Raw genomic sequence first — 21,864 nt, 5'->3', positions numbered from 1 at the left:
GTCATGCATTATATACAGTAAAGTAGGTGGTTCTGTGGGGTTGATGATGCATATTCTAAATAATTCTTCCATTACTCATCAGTGGATCCGTCTCTCGGTGGGTGAAGGTGTTGGTTCTTTCACCTGAACTCTACTCTCCCACATGTACAGTGGGTTGAAAGTCCATGTCTTCAAATTTTCAGAGAAGAAAAAAACTTAGTGAAAACTGTAAGAACTCTCTGAATCTATGTTTTGAAAGAACTGTTCCATCCTTGTAATTTGCGTCAGGGCTGTGGCCTTGCTGAGGTGTTTTGTCAGTCAAGTTTGGCCTCTAACTCTATGCACTAAGCTCTGATGAGAGACCTTGTAGTAGACATCTGTGGCAAAATTCTAGATAGATAGATAGATAGATAGATAGATAGATAGATAGATAGATATGTGAAATGTGTGAAAAATGTTGGTTTAGTTTAACAAAATGATGCTGTGGGCATAAATGTCAGGATCAGCCACAAAACAAGCATGAAAATATTGAAAATTATTGCTATATCTTTTTGGGTATGAAGCTTCTACGCTGTTTCCTGCTTCTTCGCCACACTTCTGGCTCCTGTTGCTGCTTTGGGATTTCTTGTTGGCACACAAAACTAAAATGCTGCAGGGTTCCTTACCACATTACAAAATTCAGTGGAACTGGATTAGAGAACACCAAACCTTAGATCATACAACACAAACATATTTCCAGATGCCGTCACATAGTACTACTCTTTCCATATAAGACAGTATAAACAATAAGACTTACCTTAAGGGGTATTTGTGATTCATTTTATTACTAGGTCAGTTTGTCAGGACCGGACTGGGTTCTTACTCCATTTTGACCTGGTGGTTATAACTGGAATTGCAGGTCATGTGACACCAACAGGCCTAAAAATAATTTGCATTCAAAGTAATCACTAAGGCTGCATCTGAAATTCCATACTAATGCGCTACTTAGTACGCTAAAACAGTATGTGATTTCAGGAACAGATTGTTCCTGAATCGTGTAGTATATGTAGAAAATGTACAGTATAAAGGAAATGGACACTGATCAGCATCTCACAATGCTATGCTACACTAATGTTAGATTTGATAGAAATCAATACTGTTAAATTACACATAAAGTAGTTGCTAATGATGTTATCACGTGCAACTTGTACATTTTCTGGTAAATGATGGTTTTTCTGGTGATGCTTGTGAGATACTCAACCATTTCAGCTGTTTATGTTATGATGGTAGAGATGAGACTGATCACCACTGTTACATTCTTCCAACTGACAAGGTCCAGAGCAGTGGGTCTGAACAGATTTGTACTAGTGTTTATTCACACAGAAGTATGTTGAATGATAGTGCACATAATACTGTGTAGTGTGTGTAGTGTGAGAGTCTAAACATTTTAGATTAAGATTAAGATCCTTTATTCTCAGTATACAGTACAATTTACCACACACTGAAATTCAACCACTGCTTTTAACCCATCTCTAGAACATTTCAAATGATGTTTTGGATTTTAGAATGAGTAAGAAAATACCATGGATAAATTTATATCAATTAATTAGTTCAGTCTCTTAGTTTGACTTCCTTTGTACTCCAACATACCCTGAATTGGCTGAACTGGTCATTAACACCCTGTGTCATCATCTGACCATCATCTTCTACTGTTACATTCATGTGTCAGTTTTTTGTTACCTCTAGTGAGGTAAATAACTGGCAACAAGAGCCAAAACTATTAAAATAACACCAAAGGTCATATAACCTGGAAATATGCTTTAACAAGTTAATTTTTACATTGAATTTCTCTGTCCATTCCTCTCACCACTGATGGAGGCTGTCACCTTGTCTGCACACATTCCTGCCTGTTCTCACACACTTACATTTCCTCCTCGGGGAGCTCTGTTTGTGTAGTGTGAGGTCTGTTTGTCAGACTCACGTGTAGAGTAGTGTGTAGTTTAGCCAGAAAGAAAGAAACACTTGGTTATTTGTTGCCCTGGACTCATGCAGAGCTGTGCTCTTCTCATGTCTCCCCTCTAGGTTTGCCCAAGAGAATGCTTCTGTTGCCTGTCATGAAAGTGCCCGCCTACCCCGTCCCACACTACCAGTTCTTTTAGCACAGGGGACATGCAAACCAAATGCACCTAGCTTCTTTCTAGAAGGGAAACAGTCTGTCTTTTTCTACAATATCAGTGACTGGGAGAGGATTCAGGACTTGAGCTAAAGATTTGTAAAAGCTTTTTTTTTTTTTTTTGCTTTTTTTCTAACTGTTTTTCAAAACCTTTTAATACTGCAAAAATACTGCAGGTTTAAGTTCTTAAAAGATAAAAACTTGAAGAATTTGTACTGTGAAATGTTACCTCATTCTTTGAGTCTAAATTATATATAAGCCTTTTTGTTATTGTGTTTATTGTTTGCTAGGAAGCGGATAGCCTTGCAATATTCAGTAATACACACAACACACACATTCTCTGTAAAAAATAATAATGTGAGCTGTGTGAAGGATGTATAGTAATAAATACATATTGTTGAAAAATAAATAAAGTTTATCTCTTATAAAAGCTGAACAGTGCCTGGTTTATATATTAAATAAAGGCTTTCAGCTTGCAGAGACTGCAGTAGCACCTTTTTGTGTGGCCTGAGTCAAAGCTTTTAGATTAACAGCTGCGTCGTCAAGTCAAAATATGTTCCCTTATTTATCCTGCATTTATGCATTACACTTTTGAATTCCATTTTCTGTTCACACATATTAAATTAACATCTTCCTGTGCACTTCAATGCCTCATGTTGCTTCCCTTTGACCCTCAGCTGGTACATACTGAGAGATAAAGACAAAGAATGAATTCGGAAAGCGCTTTTCAGATCTTGCATCTTGTATTCAGCTGCACGATCTCATTACCTTAGTGGGATTAGTAGTATTCCCTTAGCAATCACATACAGTACATACATATGGATAACAATTACACATTGTCACATAGGCCAGCTGCAGCCATTTTGTAGCAGCCATTTTAGACTTTATCATATTGTGTCTCAGCAATAAATAGCATCCAGAAGCTCATTGAAAAGACAGCATCTAAAATCTGTTTTTAACCTAGTCCTGCACATAAATGGCCACATAACAAAAAAACAAAGCAGCAAAAAGGGGCCCTCATGGATACGGACCTCATTGTCAGTATGTTTTATGTTGTTTCATTGTTCCTGTATCATTGTATTGCATGTTTTTGTCTTTCAATAAGGCAGCACCAATTAAAAATGTTGTTCTATGATGATTTATTTAACTATGAATAAAAAAAATAAGTGTACCTCAAAAGAGTACAGACAGTGCCAAAGGTCAAAAGTCTGTGCCAATCAAGACAGAGTTATACTGGCTCTTCACCACGTCATGGTCATCCAACCATCAAGAGATAACTCCTGACGACGTCTCCATGGTTACGGCTATGAGGCGCAGCCATTGGATGAGAAGACCCAATATCTTGTCCAATGGTTGGTTGACTCCATTTAGTTGTTATGAAAACTGGTCTTTGTCTTGCATCGTAAAAGCTTCATTTCAGTCTCGCATAAATGACATATAATGACTTTCCAGTTGTTTGTGTTTATGTATTTCTGTTACACAGAGGAGAAACCCCAGAGAAGAGCATTTATTCTCACCCTTCTCTACTTCTCATCTTATTTTTAGTCATTACATATCTGTTCATTTTATGTGTGTGCAGTAAAAAAAAATTGAAAGACTGATAAAAACCAGTGCTGGAAACCTGCCACCTCTGTACAAACCTTTGATGGAATGTTTTTAATCACTGTATTCTTTCAGCTTCTACAGTTTAATCAGAGCTTCAATGTCTGTGAAATATGCATTTAAGCCATTCTATCTCATATACTGTAGTATTTGACATTAGTTTTTGTCACATATATTTCCAAGGACAGCTTCAAGAAGTTTTATTTCATCTTGTAAGTACTTGGAGGAAGTGCAATTGGATTTTTCTAACCCTATAGAAACAGGAAAAAACACAGCTCATCTGGTATCTTAGCCAGGGCTATAAATAACCAAATGGAATTTTAAAAAAGCCTCTGCATACCCGAGTCTGTGCAGGACTCGGTACTTGCCACCTGTTCTTGCCTTATAGAAGGTCTTGGACCAAAATTTAAAGATTTATGCACAAATTTGTGGCTTTTTTTCCTTCAGCGTAAACAAAATGTAACCTTCATAGAGCTCCGTATTGTTGTCAGTAATGTCAAATTAAGTACAGTTCAGGTCACGCCCAGTAGACAGGAGCATGGGGAAAATGAAATTATGCAAAATAAGGTTTAAATTCCTGCACGTTGTCAGCACTAAGTGGACTGAAAATGCATCTTTCAGCTTATAGTCTTTCATCATCATAGCCAGCGCTATGCTTGATTAAAAAAAGATGAAAACTCCATTGCACAAACTTTGCAAAAAGTGAGTAATGTCTTATCTTGCATTGCTCAGACATGAGTTTCTGTTTCCATTTTTCTGATGTACTGCATTGATCCTGTTTTTTAATTTCAGATTCTTTAAAGCTATATAGTATGTGTAATGTTATTTTCTCTTGTTTGTAATGTTGCAGTTGCTGTAGTATAAAGAAACATAACACTGCAGGAATTTGAACCGTCATTTGTCAAAAATGATTCTGTGTCAGTTTCTCATTCTCTTTATAGTGGGTCTATATTACTCTCATTGCATTCTCTCATTTGTCTCATTGCAGGTGGTCTTTTCATTGACAATCCCTTCTACCAGCCGCGGACCATCGCTCCTTTTATCATTCATCTGGGTCCCCAGGATCTGTTCTCTGACTTCTAGGGGCAGCATGTTGTTGACTTTGCTCCTCACTCTTACAGTAACTGTCTGTACGAACACCTGGCTGCTCACATGCCCACCTGTTTTTCTGTCCGTCTCAGCGGGCTGCCTTTCTCTCCAGCTGAACTCATAGATTCAGAACAGTTTTCTTTTGACTAATCTGCTGGAGCAAAAAAAAAAGGAAAAAAGCTTGCTGCCCAACAACAGCGGCAGTCTGACCTACTGACCGAGAAGCACTAAGCTCTTCTCTCTGTTTTCTCTACTCTCTGCCCAGATTATCACTTCAGAGGAGAGCAACTTTACAAAAAGCAATACTTGGATTTATCGAGAAATGTTCAGCTGCATCTCTGCGGGACTGGGCTGAACTTTGGTCTTTCTTATAGCAATACATCTGAACTCCTCTCTTCAAGCTTACGTACTTGAGAAGATGTGAATGTCCAATGGAGTTTTACCCAACACAGCATTGCAATAGCTCATTTTGATTGTATATTCATTGTATGTGTGTGTACGTGTGGCTATATACAGTACAGACTATATACACATATATGTATGGTGTATGTTTCTATAATGATGTGTTGACAATAATATTACTATATGATGTATTTATGTAAATATGCTATAAAATCTTATTATTGTTGGTATAAATTATTTTAGAATTATAAAGTGAAATGTAACTGTAATATCACAGTATAGCTTTCTTCCAATTTTATATACACTGAGCAATTGAAGCTAGTCCTAGGAGATGCAATATTTTCTTTGTTTTCCTATTAACCTGTGCTGTTAGAATAATAATGCTTCCTTTTCTTCCTCTCTTTCCATCCAACTTTTCCTCTGTCTTTGATGTCTATCTGAGCCTTTCTGAGCACGCTCTCTGCTGCCAGAGGTTTGTTTACAAAGCCTGGACCAGAGGTGCTCAATACTGAACACACGCATAACCTAATCACACACACTTTTCCTGTCAGAAAGCACATTTTCTATAGTCTCACTGCTGGCAGGGAATACTGTTGTTACAAACACTTTATGTGTATTATACTGTATGTGTATACTCTGATGTGCGCACTCCTCCCTCTGCCATTAACACATTAACAAACGCACCCATCTCCGCTACCATCAGGTCCATAAGCACAGCCCACTGACACCCATCGCTGTTCCTTCTGTCTGTAAACCCACACATTCACACACCTTTCCCTCCTGTTGCAGGCCTCTACTTTGGCCTTGTTACATAAGATACAGCACAAACAAACAGCAAGGTAATTTAGCCCATATATCTTACTGAGATGCTTTACTTTCATACTTGAATGTAATCTGTTTGTAGTCCAGGGAAATGTCTCCAACGTGACTCCACTCTGTTGAAATAGCAGTTTAGTGGGTTGTATTGTTTTAGAAACATATGGTGGTCTGTTGTCTTTGGCGTGGCATCATCTGCAGGTTTGAGGGGTTTTATTGCAGAGAATGATATTAATATAACATCATTGCTAAGATTAAAAGATCTGTAAAGAGGGAATCCTGAATGGAGCTGCATTGATTTTGCTGTGCCCATGTTTAGGAAAAGGAATCAGTGATTAATTCCCTTATTGATTCCCTATCTATTTGCCATGTGGAAACCTTTGTTTTCAGTGGAGAAAAAAAGTTTCCAGCTGCTGGTTTCCATGTCATTGTTTTGCAATGCAAAACCATACAAAAATCATGGCAGCATCGATAAATGGAATTGCTAACAAGGAAATCATTTTCAATGTGTTTGATTTCTAGCTGTACCCATACTTGGGCGTAAATATCTCAGCTTTTGTTTTGCTTTGAATCTGTCTAAAGTGCAATACAGAATGGCTGGAATGCCCTTTTACTGTTCGACACCGAGGCACTGCTGACAGAGTGTGAGTAAACCAGTGGTTGAACTGCTCAGGAGAAGCTAACTGAGGGAGAATGGAGTTTAGTTTCTTAGCATTTGTAGTCTAAAAAATGTTTGACTTCTGAGTAGTTGAGTTTGTAGTCGTAGTATAATAAGTAGTGTATCGATAGTATTTAGACTGGTAGCTTATGTATTCTATTAATCTCTAAAGTGCTATAGACACATAATTGGTTAATGTTGGAGGTGAACAGATTGGGGTATGGTTGACACAGCAGTGTTGACATTCATGGAAGATATGTGTGTGTGATTTTACAGTGTGTGTGCTGCTTTGAAACTGCTGTTTTTTGCCTTCATTGGTCTTTATTTTAGCCTAGAGATAAAATGTCACTCAGCGGAGACAAAATCGAAGAGAATGTGCATCAAAAGGTTTTCTTCTCACACTCACCTTGATCTAGGCGCCGGTTTGATCTCTTGTGTTTGTCCTGGCTATGATTCAACTAAACATATGTCTAAGAAAGCCTGTAAAGTCTCAGGCCTCAGTGCACTGTTTTTGTGTTTTTTTAACACAATAAGTCAAATGAAATGCTACTGAACTGACCGAGAAAAGGAATCTGCATTTTTGGATAAAGTCGTAGTGGTGCAGTGAGGATATCCTGCACTGGATGGAGTGAAGTGCTTTAGTGTGAACAGCTGGTTCCTCTGCTTCAACAATGCGATGTCCAGGCTCTGCTCTCATGTCTGTCTGGGCCTCAATGGTTTTAACAGGACTCAGGCTCCTTGTATATGTGGCATTCACTGGACTGCCAATCAATCAATCAAAGTTTCCATTATACACTTCTAAAACCCCACTGGTAACGTAAGCACCTTGGAATTTTTCAGCCACAGATAATGCTCTTATCTGGTAATCTTTGCTTACATATGAGAAACATAACCAGCTGGCATTCACAGGAGTCAGTTAGCACTGGGATCATCTTGCTTTTCTGACATGCACTAGTGTTAAGTTTATCCTGTTGCTAAGACATCTCAAAGAAACTAGATCCTGGTGTTTAAAAAATGATCTGCTGTATAGTAATGGATTCCTGTAGAGCTTGGTGGTGTGGATCGAGTCTATTGGGTTCTTTCAAGATTTTTACAGTAATTTTCCATCACATCACAAAGCACATCTGTTCCCCTTGTCTCTAAAAGTCAAACAGACAGATCAGAGAGAGGCTGTATTTCTTTGCCATGACTTTTCATCCTCATGTGGAATTCACGCGGAGGTGAATAACTTCGAGCTTTGCCGTGTGGAAACAGACCTTCTCTATCAGCTAAAGAATTTCTCCTAATTTCCCCTCTGCCCTGCTCCTGCTCTCTTTTTCGGCTCCATCCTCTCGTTCCAGATGGCACACATTAATAAGGCAGACAGTCATACCTCAGTGAGCAACCTTTTCATTTCCCCTCAGACTGAACAGACACACTGGAGGAGTCACCCTGACTACTGACCCTGTCCTCCTGGTCTGTTGGCCTGACGACATGCGCTCAAAGCCAGGGTGGCACAGAGCAGGAGCGTGGGGGGTGGGGGGCTCAGGGAAACACATTTAGTTCAATCCTGGCATGGTGCTCTGTCAGGACGGCACCAGCAGTTTTAAATTTGCTTAAAACCCAAATAGTTGCCAGTTGCCAAGTGGATTGCAGTTTAATAGGATTATAACATGACGAGAGAAATCGATGTCCTGTATCTAAATATAAATGCATGTTTGGGTTCAATTAGGCAAAGCATGGAGAAAAAAAAGAGATAATAAGTTTTGATGAGAAGTGTTATGGTCTTTTAGTGTGGGTTTTAATTTCAATTAAGCCTTAAAGATCTACAACTATTTTAACTGAGAGCTCCAAATGAATTTATCTGTACTTTTAACCTCTTCTTAGTGATTTACTTACCTCCATTTATTATAACATTATCCTCTGCATCTGCATTTCTGCATTTTCTATACCGGTACTGTCACCTTCTTAAAATAATTGCCTAAGTCATTTATTGACAAAAATGACAGGCATGATTTTGCCTAAATCATCAAATACTCCATTTCTGGCAAAGTTTTTTGTGTTTCCTAAAATCTGGGGAACAAAAATTTACTTTTCCGATTATTTTAGGAGGGTGCCAATATTTAATTTAGTGACTATGAATATGTTCATAAAGTGCAGAGTAACTTCAGAGAAAAACTGAAGAAAACATCTTTTTCATTAATTGAACATAAAAACAAGTATCTACAGTCAACCTTCATTCATCAGCCATGGTTTTTACTGGTGAATAAATGTTGACAGCGTTTCCATGTTCCGAATGTACAAATAAGATCCATCTAGTGTCACTGCTAAAAAGCTGAGAAACTGCATTTTACCCAAATTATATACTTGTATTGGCACTGACATATTGATTAGTGTTTCAACAGATTTTAAACATTTTGTAACAGTAGATGCTTTTGGTCGCTGGTGTCTGTTTAGGTCTTGGAGGGTTAGGTTTTCATTATTTTTATGAATGTATAGTGTTAATTTTAGTTATTCATGAGGAAAGCCATGATTTACAGAAGCTTAAATATGTCAGTGAAGTCAAATATGATTCACAAATCACGTCTCCATACTGTGTAAAACCAGTTTATTCTTAAACACCATAAACACTGGGGGTAAATGAAAATAAAAGCTTATTTTATCTGCAGTTCTATGACAAGTCACTTCATACTGCACTGTTCATTGTAGTTTTTATTGAGGTTTTTTTGTTTTGTTTTGTTGCCTGTTTTTATTGTTATTTAACTTAAATTATTTAGTTCACTACTAGTTTTAGTTTTACTTTTTAATAACATGTTCAGGATTCAAGACAAAGCATGAAAAACCAAAAGGAAATCATAAGTTCTGCTGGACAAACCATTGTTGCTGCCACAAGTTTTCCTTCATGACCCATTTAAAAAAAAAGCTTTTTTAAGGACAGAGAAATAAAACACAAGTGAATCAGAGGAACATACATTTTCCACCTGTGTTTCTCGTATTGTAGCACCGTCAGGAAGATGGCAAGACCAGTTTTACTCCACCATGAAATTTCTGAGAATAGAGGTTTTCCTGTGGAAACACAGTCTCAGTAGCTGTGCAGTAAAAGGTTGCATGGATAACTTTCAAGGAGAGTAATGGCTGTTTGTGCTGGACTTTGAGCTGTCTGACGGATGGTCTTCCTGCTGCGGTGTCCCCCAGAAGAGCTTTAAGAGCTCACTTTAAAAGTAGTTTCCCTGCATCTACAGTTTGACAAACACTGCCTCTCAGAGGTGGAGCAGCACTGCAGCGGATGTGTAACAGCCGCTACACCTGTAAATCTAAAGAAGCACAAAACTCACACACACAAGCAATACACCACACATTGAACTCAGGGCTACCTGACATACACACACACACACACACACACACACACAAGTATGCAAATAGACACAACCGTCACACACATGTACCCACATTTGTAAATATTTCTGCATCTTTCATAGTGAAACGTGTAATGACAATAACAGCTGAGCACACTGAGACAGCATGACATACTCTGCTCTGTGGTCTGTATATTACACATATGATTGTACTGTATGTAGTGAGAGTCACACAAGTGGTTTGGCCTTGTTTGCAATTTAGGATTTGAGCCATGACACATTACACTCCCATTTGCCCTATTTATTATCTTGGTGCTTTTTAATGGGCTGTCTGTAGCACTGTACATAATGGATTTAGTTTTTCATTTTTTAATGTGCAGAAACAGAAGTTGTCTATGAGCATCACGAGCTTTGCTGTCACTAGAGGAAAGAGGGAGTCGTACAGTCATCAAAAAACTTTTTGGCGCCAAATGCAGGAGCTTTGCGTTGCCACACTAGGTGGTTAGAAGCTGCAATATGTTCAGTAGTTAGGAGGTCTGAGTGCATTTGCTGCCAGGTAGCATTTGCTTTTTAGAGTTTCTGTTTGGGAGCTTGGTTTCCCAATGGTACCTCTTCATCCTCTCTGCCAGGCTAAAGGTCCAAGAGAGAAGGCAGATGATGCAGACCAGCTTTTGGGAAACGATTCTAGTTTGTTCTGCTGGGTGGGTTTTATCCAGAGACCAAAGATTCTGAAGTATTTGTTGCACAAATCTGGTCATCCTGGCAGTCTCAGAGGTGAGAAACCACACAGAGCGAGATCTGATATTGACCGTCTAGACAGTTATAAAATGTCAAGCAAAAAAGAACGCATTCGGTTCTCCTGTGTGTAAAGTCAGGCTGTGAATGAAAACTGTGTGTTGCCCCTTCTTGCAGAATCAGTCTAAGTTTGTCTGTAAGCTGAGGAAACAGAGTTGTACAAAGAAAGAGTCCATCCGTGAGTCCTTGTGAACTCTGAGATCAGAGCAACAGAAATAGATCCAGGATCACATTTCGACTGCCGATGCAAAGTGAACCAGACTAACTGCTGAACAGATCATTTTGACTGGGTGTGTGTGCATGTGTGTGGGGTAGAAGCGTGTGTTTTGTGTGTTCTTTAAGGAAGCACATAAGGGAAGGGAAACTATTTCACACCCATACACACACACACACACACACAATATTGCAGTCACATCAAGCATGCTGTTGCATACTTCACGATCCAATGGTTGTTTAAGGCCAATATCCTCCTGATAAACGATCAAATCATTTCGGTTGGGAATGTACACTGTTGTTATAGTGACTGTAGAGTAGAATGTATTTACTCATAGAAAGAGTAAACCTTTTTGTAGAGAAGCATATATACAGAATATATATGACTACATACATATATACATCTATATATCTTTTGAATTACTTGTGTGTGAGAGTTGTTTTGGGCGCATCCACTCTGTTAGAGTCATATTTCTTTCCCCTTCTTCAACTTTTATTTCATGATGTTTTCAAAAGTAGTGTCTTAAGAGTGATGAGTGCTTTGTTTTCCTGTAAATATTTTTTTTTTTTTTAATTTTTAATAAAAGGGGATTAAAAGATATTTTATGATGCTGCCCACAGTATAAAAGTATAAAGCGCTATCTGTTCACAGCATCTATTTGATCTGTTAAATTATCAGAGTATAATTATGTGAAATGTAACAAAGATGGGGCGGGGGTCCTGTGGTAAATAGAGGCCAATGACAATAAATGAGGAGGGTCAAACTCGCTGTATTGTTTTGATTAGTAGCAACATTCACAGCAGTGATAATCTGTGGTTGTCACTGTTCTTGACATAATCTATGCTTGACAAACTGAAAATAAAAAATATAAACAAAATGGAAATCTTTTTTTATTTTTTTGTATTGTATATGTGTTCATTGACTAACAGTGTGAAAATCATTGTTTTACTTGGCAAATGTTGGCTATAAAATGGTGAAACTATGAATCAACAAAACTCTAACAAATCCAAACAATGGATAACTAAACCTAAAATGAATATACAATAAATGAAAAAAAACAAAAATGTGAAAGCACACTGAAATTTCCAAACTTTGTAATTGCCACATGGTTTTGGGTCAAATGCCAGATGTTAGCCACAAGTCTGTAAAAGTTGAGAAAAATTTAAAACCTTTCAAGGTCTTCAGATTCTTAGTCCTGCTCACATTTCACTGCATCCTCACTTTATGTAATATTAATAAACCTGAAATATTGTTGTGAATTAATTTCTTTTTTTTCCTAACGTATTATACCATTTCAAAGTAAAATGATCAGGAGTGCTTTGATAAATCATTTTTCTTTGTGACATGTATTATTTCTGAACTGAAAAGTTTTACAGGTTGTCCTTATGTATTTGCAGATTCTTTACAAATGTAATCATTTGAAGTAATATCTGTTTTCTGTCTTTTAGACTGCACTGCAATGTGACTGGCTGCTGTAGAGATTGATTCAAAGTACAGTGCTCAGCAAAATAGACAGAACAGAAAAAAAGATGTTTTGTGTAACTCAAAATTTGTTAAATTGCCACAGTGTTAACGCTGCATTTTGACACCTTATGTTGATAATACTTCAGGGATTATATCACACTATAATCACAGAGTCAAGGTTATGGGCGATAATTGGTGAGCTTGTCTTGGAGGACTTTCAGCACATGGCAGTTCAGCAATATGATCTGTCAATCATGGGCGGCACTGCTGACAGCGGCGAGTCTGAGTATCTGGTGACATCTCCAGCAGTCAACACCACCAGCCACAGCCGCCAGTCATCCCACCTAACCAGTGTGTGTATGTGTGTACGAACAGGTTTGTGAAATCTCAGATTTTTAGCAAAAGAATAACTGAAAAATGGTTTTGTCTGAGAGAAAGCAAATGAGACACAGAGGATGAGCATTAAACTCTGGAAGTGATGACAGCTATCCTGACTAATTAAACTCTGCTCGACAGATATCATTTGGATCAAGTCAAAAATGCCAGTTCAGCTGGAAGCATTTACTATTTTAACTGGATCATTATGCTGAAATGTGACTTTTAGTTATACTTGACAAAAAATGTGAATTATAAAAATATATAAATACATGGAATTCTGTTTACATTCTGTCTCCTGTCACTAAAATATATAATTCCACAACAAAACTATCAAAAAATAGATTTTACATGGACTATCAGACAAGTAATGGGATAAAATGTGAACTTAGCCACAGGAGTTAAATATTACATTACTGTTTGGTCATAAAATGTGACTGTGTGTCTGTATTTGCTGTCACATCACATTCCATGATCTCAGTTATGTACACAGTGATCTGGAAAACCAATAAGATGCTGTATATATTTATCACAGGTATATGTAGTCTCTGCATGGTCCAAATTCATACACTGTAACTGTAAGCCTGGAGAAACAAATGACCTTGGACTGCTGACAGCTTCTTGTATGACATTATAGCCTAGGCCAGTCAGCAACATGGAGCACTGCAGCTTACAAATCAGGTTTTTTTTTTTACGAGGGTCGTAAAAACAAAACGCACGAAATCCGATTGGTAAGCAAAACTGAATTGCAGCTATTCATTTTTACGATTTTTAATTTTGTTCCTGAATGCCTCATTAGTTAAGTATCAACATCTTCAAGTATCAACGCTTATTTACGTAGACTGAAATTATTCCTGATATTGCCCTATTTTATGTTTTAAAAGCAAACATTTGACATAATATACAGTAGGTAATAACACAAGGGCTCTCATTTCTCTGGGTTAAAAAAAAAAACGGCAGCAGAATGACGTCACTGACGTAAATACGTGCTAAACTAATTTTCAGGTAATGGTGCTAGCTACAAGTCAAACAGTAGCTAATAACCTATGTTTATTATTATTATTATTTGTTTTTAGCATGTGAGATGAAATAAATGATGCGTGGTGCATAAAAAAACACCACAGTGATTGACAACATAAATGAGTTATGCTGCTGAAGTGGCCTGTGAAATTTCTATCGGTTTGTTAATTTCCATTTTGAATCTTGTTGGTTGTGAATTCTCAGGCTAATGCCACAACCGCCTCATCACTGAAAAGGACTAGCAGCTGCAACCGTTTTGAAACTACAAAAAAATACAGTCTGTAGGTGAGTATTTCACACGAAAAATTGTCGGAGCTTTCCCTTTCCTCTTTTCTTGAGTTGTCAGTTGGGTGTGGTGACCATTGTACTAATGAAGCTTAAATCTACTTTTTTTTTTTTTTTTTAAAGCAGAGTTAATTGGGTCAAGCTGTGAACGCACATGTATGTATGTAACCGGTGATGTCGGACTCTGCCTTGTGTTTTTGTTTAAGGACGAGACCTGCAAGTATAACTTTGGAAGGTAGTCTCCGTTTATTGTTTTTCGGCTCCTGACAAAAGTGGCATGAGACACAAAAACCTCCGGTCAGCGACCCCCGTAAAACATACTCCTCTGACATTGGGATCTGGAACACATGGGAGGAGGTAAAGGCACGAAAACTCTAGGTATACAGGGTATGCACATACGTGTCCCCCCCCCCCCAAGTTAGACTGAGTGGCAAAAACCAACCTACTCAACATGGCGGACTATAGCAGTAAACACAGCGACACCGGGAAAATGTGAAATACGACATTAAATGAAGGACAATTGGACTGAAGATGGATCTGTACGAGATACGCTATATTGCCAAAAGTATTTGCTCACCTGCTTTGACTCACATATGAATTTAAGTGACATCCCATTCCTAGTCTATGGGGTTCAATATGACATGGGTCCACCCTTTGCAGCTATAACAGCTTCAACTCTTCTGGGAAGGCTGTCCACAAGGTTTAGGAGTGTGTTCATGGGAATTTTGGACCATTCTTCCAGAAGCGCATTTGTGAGGTCACACACTGATGTTGGACAGAAGGCCTGGCTCTCAGTCTCTGCTCTAATTCATCCCAAAGGTGTTCTTTGGGGTTGAATTCAGGACTCTGTGCAGGCCAGTCCAGTTCATCCATACCAGACTCTGTCATCCATGTCTTTATGGACCTTGCTTTGTGCACTGGTGCACAGTCATGTTGGAAGCGGGAGGGGCCAGCTCCAAACTGTTCCCACAAAGTTGGGAGCATGGAATTGTCCAAAATGTCTTGGTATGCTGAAGCATTCACAGTTCCTTTCACTGGAACTAAGGGGCCAAGCCCAGCTCCTGAAAAACAACCCCACACCATAATCCCCCCTCCGCCAAACTTTACACTTGGCACGATGCGGTCCCACAAGTATCGTTCTCCTGGCAACTGCCAAACCCAGACCTGTCCATCAGATTGCCAGGTGGAGAAGCGCAATTCGTCATTCCAGAGAAGGCGCCTCCACTGCTCCAGAGTCCAGTGGCGCCGTGCTTCACACCACTGCATCCGGCGCTTTGCATTGCACTTGGTGATGTATGGCTTGGATGCAGCTGCTCGACCATGGAAACCCATTCCATGAAGCTCTCTGCGCACTGTTCTGGAGCTAATCTGAAGGCCACATGAAGTTTGGAGGTCTGTAGCCACTGACTCTGCAGAAAGTTGGCGACCTCTTCGCACTATGCGCCTCAGCATCCACTGACCCCGCTCCGTCAGTTTACGTGGCCTATCACTTCATGGCTTAGTTGCTGTTGTTCCCAAACACTTCCACTTTCTTATAATACAGCTGACAGTTGACTGTGAAATATTTAGGAGCGAGGAAATTTCATGACTGGATTTGCTGCACAGGTGGCATCCTATCACAGTTCCACGCTGGAATTCACTGAGCTTCTGAGAGTGACCCATTCTTTCACAAATGTTTGTAAAAGCAGTCTGCATGCCTAGGTGCTTGATTTTATAAACCTGTGGCCAAGGAAGTGATTGGAACACCGGATTCTGATTATTTAGATGGGTAAGCCAATACTTTTGGTAATATAATGTACCAAAGAACAAGTGGTCCATGAACATTGACATGTGACCTGAAATCGGTATCCTGACATCCAGGGTGTAGGGGATCATCGCTATTTTTTACCTGAAACAAATATACATGGTTTCATCATTACTGATGACCAGGGGCTAAAACGAGGCAGAGAACCAGCTGATCCAAAGTCCATTTAAAGTAAACTGTGGACTGACCCCAGTGAATATATGCATGATGTACTGGTACTGAGGAGATTTACATCTAGTTCCAGGCCCGGACTGGCTAATTGGGAGGACCGGGACAATTCCTGGTGGGCCGGTGTAATATTTAGGCCGCGAGGGCCGGAGTTCACTTTAAATATGTATTTAATATTTTATTTATTTATTTATTTTTTGGGGGCCGGTGTTCAGTCATAGCACTGAGTTGATCACGTAATCTGTAGCCGCTGTTCCTGGGCCACACCCCCTCTACCAGCAAACTGTTTGTTTTCTTCCTGTTTTTTTTGCGGACACACTGTGACCTGGCGTAACATGTCCTTGCATGCAGTTAGTAGCTCTATACTGTGGCGGTGGAGCATGTACGATCTGTGCTCTGTAGGCTGTGGATGGTCAGCTGTGTTTGCTGTTTGAAACATGGATAATAAAAAGAGCAAAGGTGGTGTGGAGAAGACAAGAACTAAAAAGAGGAAAGCTCTGGAAGCAAACTCAGCCAAATGTGCCAAAATCGGCAACTTTTTCACAAAAACTACCTCCCGGTTGGAAACTAATAAGGACGATGAACCGGGTAAACCACCTTTCAAGTTAGTTAATTATCGAGTCAATACATTGTGTGGCATTGTGGCGTGGAACATAACATTATGTAATTTAAATAATAGTATGATACGACGCCCCATAACTGGGAAACTTTGTCTTGTAGCTCCTCAGAGTCAGAAAGCAGATCCAGCAGCAGACACCAGCCATGAGCCCACAAGTCCAGAGTGGGCAGGTAGGACTGCTCATAGAGGGAAGATTATTAATAAATAGGCTCCGATGAAGAGTATGGTGTAGGCCTGTTCAATATGAAAGGTGCTCTGAGATGCTCCAGGATTCAGCACTACATGAATGAAACTGACACCAAGGCTTTGAAAATAGAAGATTTGTGCTGAGAATTATGAGCATTTTTAGTTCTATTTCTATCAGTGTCTATCAGTTCATCAGTTTCTATTAGTGTCAGAAGCAGAGCCAGGAGCCAGTAGTGATGAGGGGATTGCTCCTGTCAGGATGGAAGGAAAAGGTGAGCTGTTGGAACAGACTGTGTGAACAAGCATTAGTTCTACTAAAACCACTTTCTAGACCCAAACGATAGTCCTGACCTATTTTATTTTTTATTATTAAAAGTGAGACAGTAAATACACAAAGCCCACAACTGAAAAGCAATAGCATAAAGTAACATTAAATAAGCCTGCATATTTTGCCAATGTAAATATCTTAATTGGTTCAGTAAGTCCAAATGTCTGTAGATATTATTTTTTATTGTGATACAGGTACAGGCGAGTCTAGGGAAACTGGAGGAAGTGTGAAAGGGAGAGCAGAGTCTACTGATGACAGAGGAGCAGCTCAGCAGCACAACCCTGAACCACTAGGCACAAATGAGACAGATGAAGAGGAGTCTGTTGTTAGCTTTGATTGCTTTGCTCGCCCTCAGTCACAGGATACACATATTTTTTTCTTATCATCCTCATCAAACCCCTAATATCACTATACCAAAAGTTTTCAATAGCATCGATGGAACAAACCGCAAGTAAGTTGTGATGGAAATCTTTTGTTGCAGAGGATACAAAAATAATAGTTATTAGAAAGTGCAGCAAGCTTTATTTATTTATTTTTTTTAATTTTTAATATTTTTATACTTTCATTTCATTTCAAACATTTTAAAGGTTTGAAAAATGTTAACACTTATAAGAACAAAAATATAGATTCTGTTATTGTTGTGTTGTGAGGAATAATAATGTTGGAGATGTCGATGTGCACTCACTTTTGAAATAAATCCACATTGTGAAGCAACCTTTACTTGCGCTGAATTGGAAATATTTTAGAAAATACACTGAATTTGAAGGCTTTGCAGAACAGTGTGTAGACCTAACATGTAAGGTTATAATTGCATGATTTTAATAATAATTGGTCGTGATCTAAAGTGGGCCGGTCTGAGGTATGAAAGTCCAGGGCTGAAAATGAGTCTGTCTAGTTCATATCCAGTACTTTATACAACACAGATACAACTAGAAGCAGTCGGAGAGCGCAGACCTCCGCCAAGGCTGATCAGTGCGCCCCCCCATCACCACCAAAATTTAATCATTTCTTCCTCATCCCATTTCCAACAAACCCTGAAAATTTCATCCAAATCTGGCCATAACTTTTTGAGTTATGTTGCACACTATCGGACAGACAAACAAACAGACAGACAAACAAACAAACCCTGGCAAAAACATAACCCCCTTGGCGGAGGTAACTACTGTGGACCAGCAGGGTACGACTTAATTCTTACAATATTATGGCTTTATTGTCGGAATATGACGACTTCAATCTCATAAACGAATGACATTTGTGTTAAATTATGATGGGGTTTTTTAATAACTACGACTTTATTCTCATAACATTGCGATTCTTTTTGTATTCGACTTCATCATAAAATTACAGGTTTTATATCAATATTTTATGACTTTATACTTGTAGTAGGGCTGTGCAATTAATCGAAATTCAATTACGATTTCGATTATTACACGCAACGATTACAAAAATTATGTAATCGAGAAAAAACGATTATTAATTTTGAGTTGTTTTAATTCACGCGCACGCAAGCTCCCATGAGCTGCTCTGCCCCGCCCCCCTCTAAGCTACTGCTGCCTGCTAGCCGGCAGGTCCACCCCAAGAGGAAAGTTGTACCTAGCGGTCTGGAAAAATGGCAGGAGAATCACAGCAGAAGTGCTTGGTAAACTAAAAAGGCAAGTCAGATTCAACTGTATGGAATCACTTTGGGTTTGATGAAGACGAAGAGCAAAAACACATCGCGTGCAAAAAGTGTTTCGTACTTGTGTCCGCACCGACCGGGAACACAACAAACCTTTTAACCATCTAAAGTTTAACCACCGCCACCGTTATCATAATCTTATGAAAAACTAAAACGCATAAAAACAACTTCGTCCGCAATGCAATCTTCAGTCTCCGAATCTCTGTACGCTGCAACTCCCGTATTAACCTAACCCTAACCCTTATAACCCTAACGTGCGTATTCTAGATGGCTGATGTAAACAGAAGGCCTGAACTGAAACCTCACGGCACGCCACTGAATTTACTGTTTCATACTACATTGAACATACTTGAATTTATAATTTGCACTTTACGTGAGTTTTTTTTTTTTATTGCTACAGTTCTATGGCAAGTCTATAGCAGTTTAATTACAGTGCACTATTTATTTACAAAAGGAAACATACTTGAATTTACAGTACACTTATTTGCATTCAAAAATTTTGGTTTGTACAAAAGTGAACATACTTTGTTTTAGTGGTTAAAAGCTTTATTTATGTTTAAAGAGTATATTTTACATTGTTTTGCAAGAAAAAAATAAACAACTTTAAGGTTAAAAAATAATCGTTTTTAATAATCGTGATTTCAATTTTTGCTAAAATAATCGTGATTATTTTTTTTTCCTATAATCGAGCAGCCCTAACTTGTAGTGTGAAGCGTTTTTATTTTCTTATGTGGCCCTAATACGCCATCATAGCTTTATTCTCCAGTTTCCCCGTATTTGAAAAACTAGGTTAGCCTTAGTTTAAGTTAGTTTACAAATCATATAGAGCACAAGATTCAGAATCACAAAATGAAGACAAAAACCATGAAAAATCTGGTCATGAAACCAAGAGCTTTACTAAGAAGGAACGTTAGCCAAAACAATACGTCATTTAAGGTATGATTTGACCCAAAAATACAGCATAAATTAATGTTACCTGACACGAAACGGGATCCACAGATCTAGGTTTTGTTTCCTGGATTTGTGGATCCATCTACTTCTCTTTTCTTTGTCTTTTGGTGCCTGTAAAATGACCGCTTTTCAAACCTGTTCATACAATTAATTGCACAACAGCTCTTCCCCATTTTTTATTAAATATTGTTCTTAAGTTTAGACAGTATTGATGCCAATGCTGCCACTCAGTTGGTGTAACCGCGGTGACTTCCGCTATCAGTGACGTCACGTGCATACCCTCTATAGCGGGCAGTGTCACACTGTAAATTACTAGTTGGGGAACAGACTCAAATTAAAAGTTCCACATACTGACTCGGTGGCCCATAATGTCAGGTATTAACCAAAAGAAATGAAAATAAAATGAACAGATTTTGTGTAGTTATAACAAACAATACACAATATCATCAACATACCTGCACTGATGTGAAATAATTGACCCTGTTACATGTAGTGAAGCCCAAAACGAGCTAATGCTAAATCTGCACACATTCATTGCTAATAAAATGTTATCAGATGATGACAACTTCCTGCAAATTACATTTTTTTAATAAGTTTTTAATATATTCGGTTGTCGAGTCACATTTGTTTAAATTATGTAATACACACATAGACGTTTGTCAAAGCAGACACCTTGTAATGGTGTAAAACAGTAGCTGCATGTGTGTTGGTGAATCAGTTTCAGGCCTTGTGGTTCACTGGAATAACCTCTTAGGGTGGAATGGAAGACAGCCATACCCGTAGGTTGTATTCATCCCATTCATTTACAGCAGGGGTGTCCAAACCTAATCCTCGAGGCCCGGTATCCTGCATGTTTTAGATCTTTCCCTCTTCCAGCACACCTGGTTCAATTAATGATCTGCTCATCATCAAGCTCTGCAGAAGCCTGATAATGATGTAATGACTTCCAGGTGTGCTGGAAGAGGGAAACATCTAAAACATGCAGGATACCAGCCCTCGAGGACTGGGTTTGGACACCCCTGATTTACAGTAAAAACGAGATTGCATTTAATGTTTTAACATCGACTTATGTGATAAATTGAAGCAGGGCTGTGTAGCTCATCAAATTAATTCAGTTACTTTAGGTTTTGCAGTGTGAAAATAGTGACAAATGCATAAATTGCAAAATTGTGATTATTCCTGTTGAATCTTCTTGCAAAACTAAAAAATTAAAATGAAACCTCTTTCCCTATTGTAATATATTTATTGTGAATATGTTTCTCCAGTCACACATGGCATATAGTTTTAGTAAAGAAAGCGTTCAATCACGTTTTCCTTTCATATCTTATTGTCACAAAACAATCAATTAAAATGTAAATTGTTCATTATATATATATATATATATATATATATGTATATATATATATATATATATATATATTTTTTTTTTTTTTTTTTTCTTATAATGTGGGATTATAAAAAGTTTTCTTGGCCATATCTTCCATGTTTAAATTAGAAGGTCTTCTTTTTTCGGCTGAAAAAATTCTCATCCTTTATCTCCTTCAGCATTCGTTGAATAGAACAACTTAATTTAATTCTGAAGTAAAACCAATGCTTGTAGTCCCACTTGATAAAAGCCACAAGCCCAAGCCTGTTTTCCTTGGTTTAGAATTGAATAATGTTCAGTTGACAAATGTTGCTGGGACTCTTGACCTTCTGCATGCACCTTGGAAATAGGTGAACTTTCCTTCTTCTAAAGCTAAATAAAGTCTTTTAAAATACTTTTGAATTACCAGGAACGTGAATTGTCACAAAACCTGAAACAGGGCTGTTATTCTGACCTCATAAAAAGTTGCTGTAATTGGACAGTCACAGTAGTATTACAAACATCTGATGATCTTACTGAATATCATGTATTGTTGTAAACTAAACTATCAACAGTATATAAAGCAGTTCAAATGGGAT

At 38.3% G+C, this 21,864-nt stretch overlaps 1 protein-coding gene across 4 annotated transcripts in view; it reads left to right on the top strand.

Moving 5' to 3' along the window:
• The window catches only part of strbp (spermatid perinuclear RNA binding protein), a 92,434-nt gene extending 80,632 nt beyond the window's left edge, over positions 1-11,802 (top strand). For 3 of the 4 annotated variants that reach the window (XM_030149103.1, XM_030149102.1, XM_030149104.1), the window contains exon 19: positions 4,722-11,802. In XM_030149103.1, coding sequence (XP_030004963.1) covers positions 4,722-4,816 — 95 coding nt within the window. In that variant the 3' untranslated portion in view covers positions 4,817-11,802. Of the gene's footprint in view, positions 1-2,040; positions 2,482-4,721 lie in introns of those variants that run through there. The other variant, XM_030149105.1, reaches the window with a different exon arrangement.
• Positions 11,803-21,864: the final 10,062 nt, after the last annotated feature.

This window comes from Sphaeramia orbicularis, chromosome 12 (assembly GCF_902148855.1).
Source record: "Sphaeramia orbicularis chromosome 12, fSphaOr1.1, whole genome shotgun sequence".
In the NCBI taxonomy this organism is placed as follows: domain Eukaryota; kingdom Metazoa; phylum Chordata; class Actinopteri; order Kurtiformes; family Apogonidae; genus Sphaeramia; species Sphaeramia orbicularis.
The sequence above is the reverse complement of the archived record's forward strand: the minus strand, read 5'-3'. Positions and strand labels throughout refer to the sequence as shown.